The sequence below is a fragment of the Callorhinus ursinus genome, unplaced genomic scaffold, assembly GCF_003265705.2.
Source record: "Callorhinus ursinus isolate GAN/ISIS: 27379988/994484 unplaced genomic scaffold, GSC_fseal_2.0 scaffold8, whole genome shotgun sequence".
Taxonomy (NCBI): domain Eukaryota; kingdom Metazoa; phylum Chordata; class Mammalia; order Carnivora; family Otariidae; genus Callorhinus; species Callorhinus ursinus.
Window position 1 is genome coordinate 34,580,154 of NW_027397070.1, and position 19,321 is coordinate 34,599,474.

Sequence of the window (19,321 nt, forward strand, 5' to 3'; positions counted from 1 at the left end):
TTTCTAGTTAGGGAAGTCAGGGAGAACTTCATAGAAAAGGTAGTTTTTGGGTAGACATTTAAAGATTGGGTATAATTTCAGTAGTAAGAATGGGGATCAGGCATTCTAGGCAGAATGGTGTGATCAAAGGAACTGGAACAGGAAATGTAGGGGACAGTTGGGAAATGCAGCCTGTCTACTTTCAAGAGAGGTCTTTATTAAGGAGAGAGAATAGTTATAGCCAGATTGTGAAGGGTTCTGAATTCTAAAAGTGTTTGGTTTTTTTCTAGTAAAAAGAGGAAAGGCAGAAAGGATGAGAGGACTATAGGATGGTAGAGGTGCAAGGTCATTAGAGGTGTGCTTCAGAAATATTAGTGTGATAGCATTGTATATTATGGATTGGGTTAGAGTGTAGCGTCAGATGCAAAGATTCTGGAGATAGGAAGTTAAATCAGAGATTATTATAAATGATTTGGGGAGAAATACGATCTGGCATGGTATATTGTCAGGGCACTTTGAGAATAAGGGCAGCTTTAAAGAGATTTTGGTGGTACAATCTGTAGGATTTGGTTACTGCTGCTTGTAGAGTGGGTCAGATGAATCAGGTGTTAAATCTTGGTGTCTTAGCATGAGAATCGTAACAGGTAAAGGTTTTACAAGGAGGAACAGATTTGGAGATAATTATGTGTTTGGCTTTCTGAAATGCACTTTGAGATAGTGTCAGCTTTTCCTGGCATTTATTTGGTTGAAACTATGGGAAGTGATGAAATTGCCCAAAGAATAGAGAGGGAAGGAAAGAGGGCAAAAGCCAGAATCATACAGATTACTTAGAGACTAAGAAGAGCCAGAGATGGAAACAGGAAGGAGTAGTTGGAGTAGTAGGAGACAGATCAGGAGTGCGTATTAAATTAGTCAAGAGAAGAAAGTGCCTAAGGAGAAATAAGTTATCAATATTGTTAAGTGGGCATAGATACTGAGGATGGTAGAGGTTGTAAAGATTATTGGGTTTGGTGGCTCAATAGATGACCTGTTAAATATAAGGAGTAAATTGTGAGTGATTGGCAAAGATAGCAGAATCACACTCCATTTTCTTTTTTTAAAGATTTTATTTATTTATTTGACAGAGACACAGCGAGAGAGGGAACACAAGCAGGCGGAGTGGGAGAGGGAGAAGCAGGCCTCCCGTGGAGCAGGGAACCCTATGCGGGGCTCGATCCCAGGACCCTGGGACCATGACCTGAGCCGAAGGCAGATGCTCAACGACTGAGCCACCCAGGCGCCCCAGAATCACACTCCATTAACAAATGGATCACAGTTGACTTTCTAAGGGCAGTTGCTAGTTTTGAGCCTCCTCCTTTGTTTTGTGTTGGGGCCAGAGTGGGATTTATGGGGAATGCCTTACATTCCATATTAGCCAGATTGCCTGGTTTACCACCATTACTATTTTCTTTTCTACTTTGTGGTAAAAAAGCTGGAGAAGTAGCTAGAGGACTATTGTTTCTCGGTTTCTCTCATTTCTCTTAGAGTTTTAAAATTGCATATAATAGAATTGATGATTGCTTTTGTTTTTTCTACATATGTAGGTGAGCCTGGGTTTTTAACAGTGATTATGATAAGTTGATGTTCTGAAATCCTTTGGCCTTTTGAGGAGATAAAAATGAAATAATGGATCAGATTGGTCTTTAGAGTATGTTTGATGCCTTACTCAACAAAACAGGTAACCCTATGTTGGGCTCCCAATATTACTTTTCACTTCTTATAAGCCTCTATAATCCAAAAGTCTAGGAACTATTTGACTTTTTCTCTCTGGCTCATTTTACTTAGTGTAATACCTTCCAGGTCCATCCATGTTGTTGCAAATGCCAAGATCTCATCTTTTTTTATGTCTAATATTCCATTGTGTGTGTGTGTGTGTGTGTGTGTGTGTGTGTGTGTGTGTATACACCACATCTTCTCTATTCATTCCTTTATTGATGGGCATGTGAGTTGCTTCTGTAGCTTGGCTATTGTAAATGATGCTGCAGTAAACATAGGGGTGCATATATGTTTTGAATTAGTGTTTTTGTTTTCTTTGGTAAATACCCAGTAGTGGAATTACTGGATCATATGATATTTCCACCTTTACTTTTTTGAAGAACCTTCATATTGTCTTCCACAGTTACTATATTAATTTACATTCCCACCAACAGTGGATGAGGGTTCCTTTTTCTCTGCATCTTTGCCAGCACTTGTTATCTCTTTCTTTTTTGATTTTAGCCATTTTTACAAGTGTAAGATGATATCTCATTGTGGTTTTGATTTGCATTTTCCTGATGATTAGTGATTTTGAGCATCTTCATGTATCTGTTGGTCATTTGTATGTCTTCTTTGGAAAAGCGTTTAATCAGGTCCTCTGCTTTTTAATTGGATTATTTGTGTTTTTGGTGTTGAGTTGTATCAGTTCTTTATAAATTATATATATTAACCCCTTATCAGATATATCATTTGCAAATATCTTCTCTCATTCAGCAGATTGCCTTTTTGTTTTGTTGATGGTTTTCTTCACTGTGCAAAAAGCCTTTTATTTTGATATAGTCCCAATGTATATTTTGGCTTTTGTTTCCCTTGCCTTAGGAGACATATCATATAATTTCACTTATATGTGAAATCTAAAAAACAAATGAATAAAACAAACAAAGTAGAGTCAGACCTATTACTATAGAGAACAAACTGATATTGCCAGTGGGGAGGGGGTGAGGGGATGCACGACATGGGTGAAGGGGAGTAGGGGATACAGGCTTTGAGTTATGGAATGAATAAGTCACAGGGATATAAGGTACAGCATAGGGAATATAATCAATAGTGTGTAATAGGGTTGTATGTAACAGATGTTAACTACACTTGTGGTGAGCATAGCATAACCTATAGTTGTTGACTCACTGTGTTGTACACCTGAAACTAATGTAACAGTGTGTGGCAACTATACTCAAATAAGAAAAAAAAGAAAGTAAAAGAAAAAATATAGGAACTATTTGAGATGTTTGTTAAAGGAAGGAGTGAGATGGGGAAGGAATCTGTAAAAACATGGCTTAGCATAGTTTATTTAGGGTAGATCAAACCTGTTTATAGGACAAGCAGGAGGTAAGGATAAGTAATTGGAGAAGGGATAGAATGGCTAATAATGGATGGAGAAAGATTACAGAAGAAGCCAAGCGAGGTCTGAATTGAATTGTGGAATAGGAGAATCTTAATGATATGGATTTTTCTCTAGACAGGCTGGTGCAAATGCTGTAAGGGGTACGATGGTGGGTTGGTACTTTATAATATGAATTTGTATATACCAAAAGAGGTGCTTTTGGTTGGTATTCAGAGTACCATAGTGACTGATTTATGTATGTAAACTTAGAAAGGAGTAAGGCATTATTTTGAGTTGGAATTATATAAAAATTAAAAAAATATTAAAAATTAAAAATTATAATATATTCTAACTCATTGAAAATTTATCACTTTTTTGAACATACCTCAGTGGCTTCTCTTATGAAATTATTTCAGTCTTCAGTCTGGATGCCAGTTTATCCTTTACCTTCCTAGTTAAGCTATGCTCTATTTCATACTCTTTTAAATCTAGACTGTATGGAAATAATTCAGGCTTGTATCCAGCCATGTTGGAGACCATTGGAATGTGAATAAACCTTGTTTTTGTGGGGACGCCTGGGTGGCTCAGTTGGTTAAGTGTCTGCCTTCGGGTCAGGTCATGATCCCAGGGTCCTGGGATTGAGTCCTGTGTCAGGCTCCCTGCTCAGTGGGGAGTCTGCTTTGAACCTCTGTCCCTCCCCCTTGCTTGTGCTCTTTCTCTCTCTCAAATAAATAAAATCTTAAAAAAGAACTTGTTTTTGTTTGCTGTAAATTATACAGATATATAATATTTTTTATTCTTTTGGATAATTTTTCTGTTTGTGGAGCACAGATTCTTTTTTTTTTTTAAGATTTTATTTATTTATTTGACAGACAGAGATATAGCTAGAGAGGAAACACAATCAGGGGGAGTGGGAGAGGGAGAAGCAGGCTTCCTGCTGAGCAGGGAGTCCGATCCGGGACTCAATCCCAGGACCCTGGGATCATGACCTGAGCCGAAGGCAGATGCTTAACAACTGAGCTACCCAGGCGCCCCAACAGATTCTTTTCAAGATTGATTCTGACCTGTGTAGTAGATCCCAGACTTACTCTTTTTACTTAAAAAATTTAAGTAATCTTTTATATGCTTTTAAAGTTAGACTGGGGCCTATAAAAATCAAATCTGAGTATGGCAAACATATATCTTAGGTTTTCTGGGGTGATTCAGAGCTTTAGATATTCTGTGTGATAGTCAGATAGTCATATAATTGGCTTTGAAAACAATTGCTGAACTAGGATTAGCCTCTAAAATAGCCAGTAGGTAAAATGACATAAAAAGGAGCTGTAAGTAATAACCTGATGAATTAAGTCACTGTGTTGAATTTTTTTATTGTCTACTCAAGATTTATATTAAAATTATATTTCCTGTCATTATTTCCTTTCTGATGCAGTTTTCAACTTGACCAACAATGTGGATTTGGATAACACCAAAAAGAAAATGGAGATGTATCAAAAGGAAAACAAAGATGTCATTCAGAAAAATAAGTTAAAGCTGGTTGGTTGCGAAGTATTTTCTTCTTTTGTATTAGAAATGAATGCTTCCATATGATCCCTGAAAAGCTATCTTCCTCTAAAACGAATTAAATTTACAAAGAATTTAGCTGAAATCCAGAGCAGAAATACTGTATCTGTATATAGGCACGTGGATAGGAGGCACACTGTAGCTATAACAACTTTGATAGCATTATTAAAATATGTTCTGTAAAGGAAGAATTGTGTGCATGCAGAGATTTGTCTTAACTTATACAATTTAGCTGTTATTTCTTAATACTTGCCATTCTAGTTTTGGAGGAAAGCAGAAGTACTTATTTTTGAGGTACTTTATCAGGAATTTGTGACTGTTGGTCAAAATGATACTAGTCATATCTGGATCACATAGCTTGTGTTTTCATTTTGTGTTTAGAAGGACTTTCTCCTTATAGTCTTAGGACTGTTTCATTTAGGTACTTCTTTCTTGCCATAAAGCTCTCAAGGAATTGACACTACATTCTCATTCCATTCATACCCAACCTGACTTCCTTAGAAAGGTGTTTCATTTCTGAGAGCATCAATGTGCCATAAAAATGACTCTCTTTGCCCAGTAGCCTTCTCTGGGTGCATGAGAAAATACATGCAAAATAGGTATGCCCAGGTAACTTGTTGCATTAGCCCCATTTAACTCATTAATAGAAGGATGTTCCTTTCAAGTGAATACTTTTTTTCATTCAGCATTTTAAGCTAGGAAATACAGTTGCTGTAAAAGAATAATCTAATTTCAAGCTGGTTATTTATTTTAAGGCAGAAATTTCTAATTATCTGAAAACTTTATAATGATAGGTTATTGAATAAAATATCCTTTCAATGGGAATATTTGAACTGCTTTTATTCTTTTTATTCTATTAATGTTTAATACCTAGCTATGTTTTAACTAAGTGATTTGGTCAGTAATTCATTAACATTTATTAACTAATCATTCTGTGCACAATGTTATAACTACTAGTGATACTGACCTGGGTATTTGGTATTGCATAAACATACAGACATAGGACCACATTTTTTAAGATGATGCTAGTTGACCTTTACCAGTAACTGTGGTATCATTGAGTAGAGCCCAGCTCTCTTGTGGCCAGTGAAGTATGGACTAACTTACATGGCTGATGTCTTTTTACTAACCTAAGACAGCAACTTGCTTTTCATGTCTCTGTGAATGTTGAAGTCTCACTGTTCTAAAAACATCAAAGTTGTATAAAAGAAGAAAAGAAAAAAAGTGTTCTGCATGATTATTCATCTAAAGCAACCCATTTCTGACATAGAGAAACTATTACTAAGTTGTCTGCTAAGGAGATCTTATTTGTTTCATGGAGCTGGTACCTATCATCAATTAGTGTGAGCATGGAGAAACTGAATGTGATCTAATCTTTTTTTTTAAATCATTTTTTTTTAAAGATTTTATTTATTTATTTGACAGAGAGAGAGGGAGAGCAGGAACACAAGCAGGGGGAGTGGGAGAGGGAGAAGCAGGCTTCCCGCGGAGCAGGGAGCCCGATGCGGGGCTCGATCCCAGGACCTTGGGATCATGACCTGAGCTGAAGGCAGACGCTTAACGACTGAGCCACCCAGGCGCCCCTAAATGTGATCTAATCTTGAAGTAGAGTCTTAGTGAAGATTAGCTTTAAATATTTATTCTATTGTATTCTACTTATTTATGATTTCATTGAACTACAGTTGTAACTACATTGTTAACAGTAGTTTCAGGTGTATAATATAGTGATCCAACAAGCATATACAATATGCTATTCTCATCGCAAGTGTAGCTCTTTTCTGTCACCATACAACATTATCATAATACCACTGACTATATTCTCTATGCTGTACCTTTTATCTCTTAGTTTATTCATTCCATAACTGGAAGCTTGTATCTCCTTCTCCCCTTCACCCATTTTGCCTTCCCCCCACCCCTTTCCCTACTGGCAACCACCAGTTTGTCCTCTGTATTTATTGGTCTGTTTCTGCTTTTTTTTGTTTGTTTATTCATTTGTTTTGCTTTTCAGATTTCACATATAAGTGAAATCATATGGTATTTGTCTTTCTTTGACTTCTAATTTCATTTAGCATAATACCCTCTAGGTTCATCTGTGTTGTTGCAAATGGCAAGATCTCATCCTATCTTTATGGCTGAGTAATAGCCCTGTGTGTGTGGGGGGGCAGGGTGTGTATGTACATTACATCTTTTTTATCCATTCAGTTGTCATTGGACACTTGGGTTCCTCCCATATCTTGGCTGTTCTAAATAATGCTGCAATAAATATAGGGGTGCACATATCTTTTTGAATCATTGTTTCATTTGGGTAAATATCCAGCAGTGGAATTACTGGACCATATGGTGTTTCTGTTTTTAATTTTTTGACGAACTTCCATATTGTTTTCCACAGTGGCTATACCAATTACATTTCCACCAGTAGTGCACAAGAGTTCCTTTTTCTCCACATCCTGGCCGACACTTGTTATTTAAAATTAGCTTAATTTTGGGTGCCTGGGTGGCTCAGTCGTTAAGTATCTGCCTTCGGCTCAGGTCATGATCTCAGGGTCCTGGGATCGAGTCCCACATCGGGCTCCCTGCTCCGCGGGAGGCCTGCTTCTCCCTCTCCCACTCCCCCTGCTTGTGTTCCTGCTCTCGCTATCTCTGTCTCTGTCAAATAAATAAATAAAATCTTTAAAAAAAAATAAAATAAAATTAGCTTAATTTTTATTTTCAATTTTCTGGATTCTCATGAGCAGCAGAGATTGCTGTGTAGAATGGCTATCAGTTTAGCAAAATAAAGAAATCAGTTCATAACATTTGTTGAACATGTGCTAAGCATATTGTACAGAAAGATGAATAAGAAGCCAGGTAATTTCAATACAGTGTCATAAGCATGTGGAAAGTGCTGTGTGCTTGGTATTATAGGAGTGTAGAGGAGGGATACCTAATCCATTCTGATAATATTGGGAAAGGCATTCCAGGTGAGATAATGCCTGAATGGGAGCTTTAAAGGACAAGTAGAGTTTAAGGTGAAGAAGATGGGACAAGGGTGGAAATAGGGACACTGAACAAGGACATTCCAGGCAGAAAGAAATCATAAGCAAAGGCAAGAAGTTCTGAGAGGTTTTAGTAGTTTTATATTGCCAAAGTTCAATAGAGAGAGAGAGTTGAAGTTGAAGAAGTAGAAAGGGCATAGGTCACATAAGGAAATTTATTATGAAAAGTAATTTGGGCTTAAATAGACCAGCTGTGTGTGTGTGTGTGTGTGTTTAGAGGGAGAGAGAGAAAGTGGCAGGAGGGGCAGAGGGAGAGAATCCTAAGCAGGCTCCACGCCCAGTGCATAGCCTGACCGTGGGACTTGATCCCACAAGTCTGAGATCATGACTGAAATCAAGAGTTAGACACTTAACTGAATGAGTCACCTAGGTGTCCCAGTTGTTTTTATGTTTTAATAGGTGAACCTTTTCTTTAAATGAAAGCTTGCTTGGAATACTTTTGTTGTTAAAGTGATAATGGGAAGAGGGATAGGCTGAATTTCCATTTGTTCAATCTCTTCTATAGTGTACCTTAGGCATCTTATTAGGGAGTTCCAAGATTCCTTGGGAGTGATGTTTTAAAAACGTGGCTGTGGATGATTGTCATTGAGGGGTTTTAAACCAAGTGGTAATAAGGTATTGTCTGTTTTAGAATAAATGTAGTGGTTTGGTGGAGGTTGAATTTGAGAGAATCAAGCTTGGAGTTTGGGAAACCAATGGGAAGTTATTGCCGTTATGTTGGTGAATTTAGAGGTGACTTAAACAAGAAGTGGAGAGGTGGGGATGAATTGGAGAGATAGTTTGAGTATAAAATAGCAAGTTCTAGGGGCGCCTGGGTGGCTCAGTTGGTTAAACCGCTGCCTTCAGCTCAGGCCATGATCCTAGGGTCCTGGGATCGAGCCCCACGTCGGGCTCCCTGCTCATGCAGGAAGCCTGCTTCTCCCTCTGCCTGCCGCTCCCCCTGCTTGTGCTCTCTCCCTCTCTCTCTCTCTCTCTCTCTCTCGCTCTCTTTGTGTGTCAAATAAATAAATAAAATCTTAAAAAAAATAGCAAGTTCTACTGATGGATTAGGAGTGGGAGGTGAAGGCAAGGGAGGTTGATTGGGTAAGGTAGTATTAGGAAGAACACAGAGACCTTTAGTTTTCAACCTGCTTCCCTTCTCTCAGTCCAATACCTTCTTCATTGTCCCCAGTGTTTGCTTTTTAATGATGGCTGTTTTTCCATTTATTCAGTCAGCTAGCTAGCTAATCAGTATTTATTGAGGCCTACTATGTCCAAGATACTCACATATTCTATTTCAGTGAGAAAATTGAGGCTACCAGTTTCTTATTGTTAAAAATGATGGACTGTTAGGTCTGAATCTCATTTGGCCTGTTGGCAGTGTTTGGTGTAGCCTCCTCCCTTGATACTGAAACCCTGTTCTTTAATTTCTGTGGGGCCACTCCATTCCTCATCGTGTTGCTCTCACCTTCCCCTTTCGTCTTCTTAAGAGGCTGAGCTTTCCTTCCTGACTCTTAAAACATGGTTCCTTTCAGTGCTTCTCTTTATGAGTTACCCCTTTATACTAATTACTCTCAAATGTTTCTGTAGCACATTGCTTTTTCTCCTGAGCTCCTAGAATTATACTATGTAATATATACATATATCTATAAGTAGTTAATAGATATTTATTTCTTGATGTATTATAGACACTTTTAATTCAGCATTCCAAAGCTGAATTTTTAAATCTTTACCACTTGTTTCTACTATTATGTTCTTTATCCAAGTATTCAGGCCATATCTGGTCTGTCTGACTATACTGTTGATAGTCTCTGCTCATCATTTTTCAAATCTGGTTCCCCCTCCATTTCTATTATTATTATTACCTTATTTAGGGCTCTCATCATTTCTTACCTGGTTTTCCTGTCTTCAGTGATGGCCCGATTGATCTGTATACTTTACTGCTTCTAGTTGTCTTTCTAAAGTTATCCCTCAAATTTCCCTAATGTCTTCCTGATTGTCTTAGTATGGCTCACATTGCCTTAGTGTGGTATGAGGACCCTCCATGATCTGCCCTCTGCTTGCCTTTTCAGTTTTATCTAGAACTTTTCCCCACTCCCATACTTCATGATTTGGCCATACCATGCATTCCAGCTTTATTCATGTCTTTGCATCTTTGTTTTGTCTGCCTGAATAGCTGTTCTACTCTCCAATGGAGGCAAATACCTACAGTTTGAGGTCTTAGCTCAACCTCTTAGGTTTCCTAGGGCTGCTGTAACAAATTACTAAAAACTGGGTGACTTATAACAGGAATTTATTACAGTTCTAGAGTCTAGAATTCTGAAATTAAGGTGTCATCAAGGTCATGCTTTCTGTAAGTGCTCTAGGGAAGAATCATTCCTTGTCTCTTCTAGTGTCTGGTGGTTGTCAGCAACCTTCAGTGTTACTCTGATCTGTACCTTTGTCTTCACATGGCCGCCTCCTCTGTGTCTACATTTCTAGTATGACTCCATCTTAACTTGATTACATCTGCAAAGACCCTGTTTCCAAATAAGGTCACATTTACAGGTACCAGGGGTTAATTAAGACTTTCAGCATATATTTTGGGGGGATACGTTTAACCCACAACACTCTATATGAAATCTTTTCTTTCTTTGTGTGTCTTTTATCACTGCAAGGAGAGTTTACCACTCTATCAATTCTGTTTTCACTGTACCCTCTTTAACACTTGTTACACTTAATTGGTTACATGTCACTGTTTTACTGTAAGGCTCATCTTTTTCTGCTTATATGCCTCTAATCAAGTAGTTTACTTTTCCAGCTTTCATATCTCAGCCCTTAACTTTTTACATTTATTCCTACTAATTCTTCTAGCTCAAGTTTGAATTCTCTTCTCTACTGGGGGCCTGAGTTAGAGTAGCAACCTTGCCAAAAGAGAAGGAAGAGTTTGTAAAATTATAGGGAGAGATGCTAATAGGATGTAGCAACTGATTTAAGGGGAACCAGGGCGGGGGGCAGAGAGGGAGTAAACAGGGATGAATTTATGTTTTTAAATGGAGTTGACTGAGATGTAGGTGTGCACTTCGTGGACGTTAGGAATATAAGAGTATGATCAGCTTTGGGAGACCAGATGCTAAACTTAATTTTGGGTCTAGTAGTGAGTTTGAATTGTAGGTGAAACATCTTTTTGTTTGAGAACTTTGTTTATCTAATGTGTGAATTAAAAAAAGTCTAATAGAGGGTTTTCAATATTATTTATGTAAAATATATATTTTTCTCTGAGGTCTTTGTTATTCATATATTATATTCGTGATGCTCAAACCTATTATGCTCTCTTCCTCTATTCTGTATTTGGTTGAAGTGCCATAATTTCTCAGTGTTCTGTCAAATTAAAAAAAAGCTTTAAAATAAAACCATTTAGATTTTACTGTATTTTTCATTCATAAGAAAGAACAAAGACTAGGTATACGATTGCTTTGAAGTATGACTTAGAATTGTAATAAATTTCAGAGCCTGGAATTATATCTGAGGAATTCCATTAAAGGAGAATGAGTAGAACTATGGTTCATTCAGTTTACATATTAGCTTTGAATTTTGAATTTTTCAGTGCACAAATTTATATGCTTATGTTAAAAAATAACTTCAGTTTTTTACAGCTTCCCTTAAATGAATGCTATTTGGAACTCTAGCATTATGAAGACTTATTTCAGCTTGGGAAAAAGTTCAGTACAGTGATAACTTTTCATTATCTAGAATGTTCTGGAAATTGTTTCTATTAAATAAGCCAGTCTTTTCAATGGAGTCTTTCAGTTAGTAGCTCTGTATATGGACTCTTTGTTGTTTTTGTTGGGTTTTTGGTTTTGAATGACTTGAAACTCTCTGTCATAATTATAAATAAATAAATCCATTATTAATCACATTTCCTGCAGATGGGCACAGTGTACTTGTTTAGGTGTTTGTGTAATGCTAGGTGTCATTCTCTTTGATAGTACCATGTCCACATGAAATTAAATGAACTCTCGTTCCCTCAGAGTAGAAATGCTGCTCTATTAAACCATGACTAGTGTGTTTCATGCTTCCAAAAAAGAAAGTGTTAGAGTGTGGTTAGGATTGATTTTGGTTACTAAATTTATTCTATGCTGTATATAAATATTTCTGTTTTAGACTCGGGAACAGGAGGAATTGGAAGAGGCTTTAGAGGTAGAAAGACAGGAAAATGAACAAAGAAGACTGTTTATACAAAAAGAAGAACAACGGCAGCAGATTCTAAAAAGGAAGAATAAGCAGGCTTTTTTAGATGAACTGGTATGTATTAATGCTAAGTGCATTCAGAGTTTATCTTTCCTATTTATTATGCTGGATAATGGCATTTAAATGGCATTTCTACTGGTATATTCAATGTTGGTGTAGTCAACTTCTGTTCCTTCATTAAAAAAAACATTTTGTCAATATCTGTTTTATTTTCAGATGAAAGAGCAATATAACTGATGCGAGACAGTGTACTATTTATAGGTTATTTATGTGTTTTTAAACTTACTAAAACTCATTGTTTTCAGAGCAGTTTTCTCCTGATTAATACTTGCTTTCTTATAACTAGCTCATTTTCAAGTGTTTGGGCTTCATGGTGAAATTTATAGTGATTCTCGTTACTCTGTGAGAACTGTGTTTCATATTTTTGCATGAGAAAATGCAAATGCCATTTCCAAAGAAATGGCAGTGTTTTGTGAGTTATTTGTGTTTCCCAGTAGTTAGCTTCCCAAGTATTCACCATTGTTAGATAACAGCAGTAATAATAACTAAGGTTTATGAAGTGTTTCATAGATTTGACAATATATTATTTGATGCTTATAAGCTGGGGCCATACTGATAAAATCACAGTAGAAATGGTCCTCTCCAGAAAGTCTGTTTGCATTCTTCTCTTTCCTTTTCTGTCCACGTAATTAATTTCTTTTTTTTGAACTTTTTTTTATTATGTTATGTTAGTCACCATACATTACATCATTAGTTTTTGATGTAGTGTTCCATGATTCATTGTTTTTTTTTCTATTTCATGTCTTTTAAAAAAATTTTTTTATTGTTATGTTAATCACCATACATTACATCATTAGTTTTTAATGTAGTGTTTCATGATTCATTGTTTGTGCATAATACCCAGTGCTCCACGCAGAACGTGCCCTCTTTAATACCCATCACCAGGCTAACCCATCCCCCCACCCCCCTCCCCTCTAATTAATTTCTATGTGGTGTTCACATACTTTAATTCTTTGGTCTAGTTGATATGGTGTTTGTTACTCTATGATTGGGTAAATGTGTATGTATATATTTTTCTACTGTTCTTTTGGCCAAAAGTTAGCTACCTAGGAATAAAAAGAGAAAGCAAGATAATTAAATTAGAAGTAGGCGAGATAGTAAAGGAAAGGTAAGAGTAAGGGCATTAATGAGGCTTAGATAGAAAATGCTTATCATAAACCCTATCTACTTTGTATAAGTGGAATATGAATTGGTTTCTAAAAATGAAGACAGTAGCATATAAAAAGATTTTCCTTAGCAATTTCCATTAATTTTTCTTGAAACTATTAAGTGTCAGTTGTGGCTTTTAACAGCTGAAATGACACATGTGTTTCACATTTTTTGTTAACATTATCTTGTGAGAAATTGAAAACTTTAAAGAATGAATTAGTAAATACTGATGTTAAAATTATGTTTTTTAATTTTATTTTATTATGTTAATCACCATACATTACATCATTAGTTTTTGGTGTAGTGTTAAAATTATTCTATTGAAAGGTTCTTTCCCCCATCATTTTATACAAAGAAGAACACACTTTCCTTTGTAACCCTTCTCCTTTGTTCAATTAATTGAATTAATTCAAAATATAGTACTTAGATATGAAATGAAAATACAGTTTAACATTTAAAAATATTGCATCTAAATAGTTTTTAGATTTAATTTTGAGGTTAGCTAGCTTTGCAAAGCAATTACAAATTATTATCAAAGTAATAAGTAATAAGTTTTGCTGCCTCATTGAGCTGCTATTGGCATGAAGCTCCCCTTTAATTCAGTGGGGCATGAAGCAAGATGTGAAACTGCCAATGTTGTACATTGTGTATAATCTGGAGTTAATATTGGTTTTTGTGAGACCCGCCCCCCCCACAACTTCCTGTTTTCTTCACCTGCAAGTCATTACTGCACATACTTTCTTCACCATTTAGATCATGTAACATGGTGGTTAAATAATCCTTAGCAATTTACTGTATTCATTAGAACAATGAATTACAATAGATTGTTTTAGAATATCAGTACGTTTTGAATTTCTGGTTTCCTAATTTTATTTTTAAAAATTCTGTTACTTTAATTTTTTAATAATCATTAAATTTTTTTGTTAAAATGTGACCATATGTTTTAGTTCTTATTGACTAATTGAAAGTATTTATTAAATTTCTTTTTATCTTCCTGAATCCCTAATAAGTAAAAAAACACATTCTATTTCTTTTTCTATGTTTGTTCATGTATTAGATTCTATAAAATAGATAATATTGGCATTTGTAAATATGTCTAGAAGCTTAAATCTTAGAATTATTCTCTGGATCTAATTTAGGCAACAAGTACTACTTATTAGAATTTTTTTCTCCTGTGTTTGGGTTTGGTTTTTGTGCTAATGGTCACTTTTTAATCTTTAAAAAGCATTACGTTATACTGTATGTGACAGGATTTTAATGTTATGGTCTTAATGTTTATGGCTTAGCATTTACCATAATGTTGCCTAAAAAGTCCGTTTATTTAATCCTAACTGTAAATTCAATTTTTTTAACAGTTTGGGAAAAGATTTTTAAACAGGTCCTGACTTATTAAATCTTTTTATATTCCTATTTGAAAATTCTCTTCAGTTATGTCTTAAATTTTGTTAAGGGCTAATATTGTTGTCAAATGTAGTAGCTGATTTTTATTAGAAATATTGTTTGCCAGATGGCTTGCTTAAAGTCAGTTAAAGTAATCTTTAAAAAATGGTCATTATAAAGCTTTTAATGAGTATTACAGGCAGTCTTATTAAAATTTCTTTAAATATTAAACAGTATACCTTCAGGCAATTAATGTAGTTTAGAGAACCTTTCAAGATAGACTGGAAAGCTAAGAAAAATTAAATAACTTGCAAAGCTGAATTTGCATTTTATGTATTCCTGAGAGCATGTATGTTCCCATAGTTTATTTATTTTTTTAAAAGATTTTATTTATTTATTCATGAGAGACAGAGGGAGAGAGAGGGAGAGAGAGAGAGAGAAGCAGAGGGAGAAGCAGGCTCCCAAGGAGCAGGGAGCCCGATGTGGGACTCGATCCCAGGACCCTGGGATCATGACCTGAGCCGAAGGTAGACGCTTAACCATCTGAGCCACCCAGGCGCCCCCCCATAGTTTATTTTACTCTGTAGATTTTTGTTGTTGTTGTTAGAGTTCCTGCTTCATTCTAATTTAACATTCACAAAGATTTTCAGGCTTCAGAGTTTTGAATGCTAAAATGGAATAAAGCAGATTGAAGTAAATTGTATGGCTTAATGTCAAAATTAGTTTTAGACTCCTAGAATGTTTATTTTTTTATTGAATTTCAGCTGTAGTACCAAGACATTTTAATATTCAGGTCCTTTTATGTGAAAGCAAAACCAGGATTAAAACGGGCCGAAGTATTGATTAGCAACCTTTTTGAAGTGAACACATTGTCTTGCTTTTACACAAGGACGTTCACTTATTAGAGTAAATACCAGCTATGGAAGAGCATTTGAATTCACTTAGAGTATAAGTTGAGAAGGAATGCCAAAGAAATTTATTTTTCTTATGTTAGTTTTTACATATGAAAAGATAGTAATGGGTTTCAAAAGTTGTTTTGGGCCACAGCCCATTTAAAATCTCTATTAATTTTACATTTTATATAAATTTTTTTTTACATTTTATTTAAAGTTCTTTTTTTAAAAAAATATTTGAGAAGGTGAGTGAGCAGGGGTGGGGAGTGGGGGTGGGGGGAAGCAGAGGTAAAGGGACGAGCAGACTCCTCACTGAGCACGGAGCCTGATGTGGGGCTCAGTCTCATGATCCTGAGATTCTGACCAGGGCTGAAATCAGGAGTTGGACACCCGACCAACTGAGCCACCCAGGCAACCCCCTTTTTTTTTTTTTTTTATAAAATTCTTAATGGAAATCTAGAATAGCTGCAGAAATTCACAGTAATACTGTTACTAATACAGAACTAATGCTTTATTGTAGAATATGATAGGTATTCAAGTATATTCTCATAGTATATTTCATTCATTCTCCTTTATTATTGCTAAAGGTCCCAAGGCTCTATCTTATAAATCAAACTTGTGTTCTTTCATTTAAAAAAATTTAATCTTTGTAAATTGCTCTTGCAAAGCACTTCTGTTACCAAATCTTTAGGTACAAATTTATTCTAGGACAATTCTGTTGAAATAAATTGCTTGTTATTTGAATTTCTTCTGTACTGTAGCCTTAAAACAATTCCTTTAAGTATGTTAATTGAACTACATTTGTGCCTTAAAAATATTCTTAAGTTGTTGATTTGGAAAGAAAATTAGATTCTGCTATATTTTTACTTTCATACTATGAAATGTTTAACAATATAGTTTTTTTAAGGATTAAATTCTAGGTAGTTATTATTTTAAAAATCTGTAGGCCATTTGAAGAATATGTGTGTTTTTGTAGGTAGCCTTGGTATAGGAGATAGAAATGTGTTTGTAACCTTCATTTTTGTTTACACATATAAAGTACTGTGTTTGTATATATGATCTCCTTCCTTCTTGGCTTCCTTCTGCATGTGTTTTTGTGTTCTTATTTAACTGAAAACTCAGAAAGGAAGAGGTCTGGATACATTTAGTTTAGACCTTAGTTCCACAGCACTTTAAACATATAAGAGAACTTCATGTTAAACAGGATAAATAAGCCTACATATAAGAATTAGTAATTTTCTTGTTATTAATATGTATGTGTACAGATTTGTGTAAATAGTAGCCCTGGTTTAGTATCAGTATAAGATATTAGAAATATTTACTATCATTGCATTAATTAAGAAAATCTAGACTTAATTTCTAAAAATAAGTCCATAAAGGAGAATAAATATATTTTTGGTTGTACTCAACAATTGTTCCATTGTGCAAAACAGAACAAGGATCATTTCCAAACGGCCTCAGGTGAAATCTAATGGGAAACAATTGCAGACTGGTCTGAATTCACTGGTAGAAGAATGTGTCTTAGATAAACATCTGATCTAAGTTATAGTACTTTGTATTACTCTTTTTGTGATTAGCTTTTAATTTTTTTTAGTTTAATAAATATGGTTGGCTTTGTTAGATGAAATAAGACTCTATTTATATTGTCTTTAATGTGGATTTTATAAAAATACTTTTTTTGCAGGTTATTTTGATTTATGAATCTCAAACAGCCTTTTCTTATTATGGAATGTTAAATTTTTTTGTGAAGTGTTCTCCATAAAGTGAATATTTAGGTTGACATCAAATGCTTATGAAAAGGCATAATTTAAAATAAAAGACTTGTTGCTCATTAGTTTTTCCTTTTTAACTTTCATATTGCACTTTTACTTTTCTTACAGGAGAGTTCTGATCTCCCTGTTGCTCTCCTTTTGGCTCAGCATAAAGATCGATCTACCCAGTTGGAAATGCAACTTGAGAAACCTAAACCTATAAAACCAGTGACATTCTCCACAGGCATCAAAATGGTAAGCTGTATTTTAATGGCATGTTTGAAGAATGTATTTCAAGGATTGCACTTTATAACTTTATATTGATTTCTACAGTTAAATTGGAAGGTTCACATGTTTTAAGAACAGTGTCTGATCTACGCTAGACCTATAGAAAAATGAATACATGCAGTGAAAGGGGAAAGTGAAAAGTAATAAATAATTTTCAAAGTACACAACACAATTTTGTTGTATGTGAAATTGGGTTTGTATGTTTTTTTCTTATTCTACATAAATTTTTAAGCTTGTAGAAGAACATTCTTAAAGAAAATGCAGGCTTCTGGTTTCTTTTTTGGCTTGTAAGAAGCTTGGATATTGTCATCCCATTCTAACAACAAATAAAAAGCTGAGCATACTGAAAAATCCAACAACTTTTCTTAGATCCATGAATGAAGAGAGGTCATAAGGCAAACCACTGCCCTCAAAATTGTAGAGATCGGTAGAGAATACAGGGAATCACAACTTAACTAGAATAGCAACCTCGCCAGGAACTAGTGCTGGTATAGGTAAATCTGATTGTAATTGACAAATTGCTGGAGGCTCAGTGTGGACAACTCTGAGAGTTCAGAACTCTGTGGGGGAACCAGTTATTGAGGGCCCCTGCACTTTTGTGAGTTTTACCTCTTGCATCTCTATCACGTTCTCTCAGTGAATATTAGAGAAAAATCCCCTCTTGCTTTTAGCAGAGAAAAGGGAAAAGGAACAATTTTGAAATATACCAGATCATTTTGTTCTTCTTAATAAGGCCTATCCTCAGGATAAACTATTTCATCAGAGTCTAACCTACTGGAGTTTATGAGAACCTACCTGATGTAGGGGGAAGGGAAATACCCAATTCCAGCTGTTCAAGCCTTCTGTATGGGAGAAGGGAAACAACATAACTTCAGCATACTCTAACCATTCTGCCCTGCCTGAGGGGAGGTGGGATGAATTGAGAAGCTCTTATGAAGTTCACAGTCTAGAAGCACAGGCTTTCTAAAGGACTGAGACCTGATCATAGAACTATAAAATGCTCTGCCATCCCCCATACCTCACCACCACATTGCTAAAGGTCTATTTATAGCAGTGCCTTTCCCCCAGTCTATTATGCCTTAGTTGTCAAGAAAAAAATAATAAAACATACTAAAAGTCAGAAAACAAAGTTGGAAGAGATAGACCAAGCATCAGAACCACGCTTAGATATGGCAGGGGTGTTGGAATGATCAGGCTGGGAATATAAAACAATTGTGATTAATATGCTAAGGGTGCTAATGGATAATGTAGATGACATGTAAGAAAAGTGGGCAATGGTAAGGAGAAGGATGGAAATTCTGAGAAAGAACCAAAAAGAGATGCTAGAGAAAAGAACACTAACAGAAATGAGGAATGGCTTTGATGGGCTCATTAGTAGACTAGACACCCTGATGAAAAAATCTTTGAGCAAGAGGATATATCAGTACACTCCTTGAAAACTGAAAACCAAAGAGAAAAAGACCGGGGGTGGGGTGGGTGGGAAACAGAACAGAATATCCAGGGTCTGTGGGGTGACTATAAAAGGTATAACACATGCATAATGGGAATGCTAGGAGAGTGAGAGAAAGGCACAGAATATTTGAAACAGTAACAGAATTTCCCCCAAATTAATGTCAGATACCAAACCAAAGATCCAGAAAGCTCAGAGAACACTAAGTAGAATAAGTGCCAAAAGAACTACACCTAGGTATATCATTTTCAAATATCAGAAAATGGAAGATAAAAATTCCTGAAGCAGCCAGAGGGGGAAAAATACCTTGCCTATAGAAGAGCAAAGATAAGAATTATATCTGGCTTCTCCTCAGAAACCACAAGAAGAGAGTGGAGTGAAATATTTAAGGTGATGAGAGAAAAAAATCACCAACCTAGAATAATGTACCATGAAAAATTATCTTTTAAAAG

General features: G+C 35.5%; 1 protein-coding gene across 2 annotated transcripts in view; it reads left to right on the forward strand.

Annotated features, from left to right (window-relative positions):
* MNAT1 (MNAT1 component of CDK activating kinase) overlaps nt 1-19,321 on the forward strand; it is a 202,047-nt gene that overhangs the window by 66,281 nt on the left and 116,445 nt on the right. For both annotated transcript variants that reach the window (XM_025869928.2, XM_073895320.1), the window contains 3 exons: nt 4,524-4,627; nt 11,812-11,952; nt 17,261-17,386. In XM_025869928.2, coding sequence (XP_025725713.1) covers nt 4,524-4,627; nt 11,812-11,952; nt 17,261-17,386 — 371 coding nt within the window. The remainder of the gene's footprint in view (nt 1-4,523; nt 4,628-11,811; nt 11,953-17,260; nt 17,387-19,321) is intronic.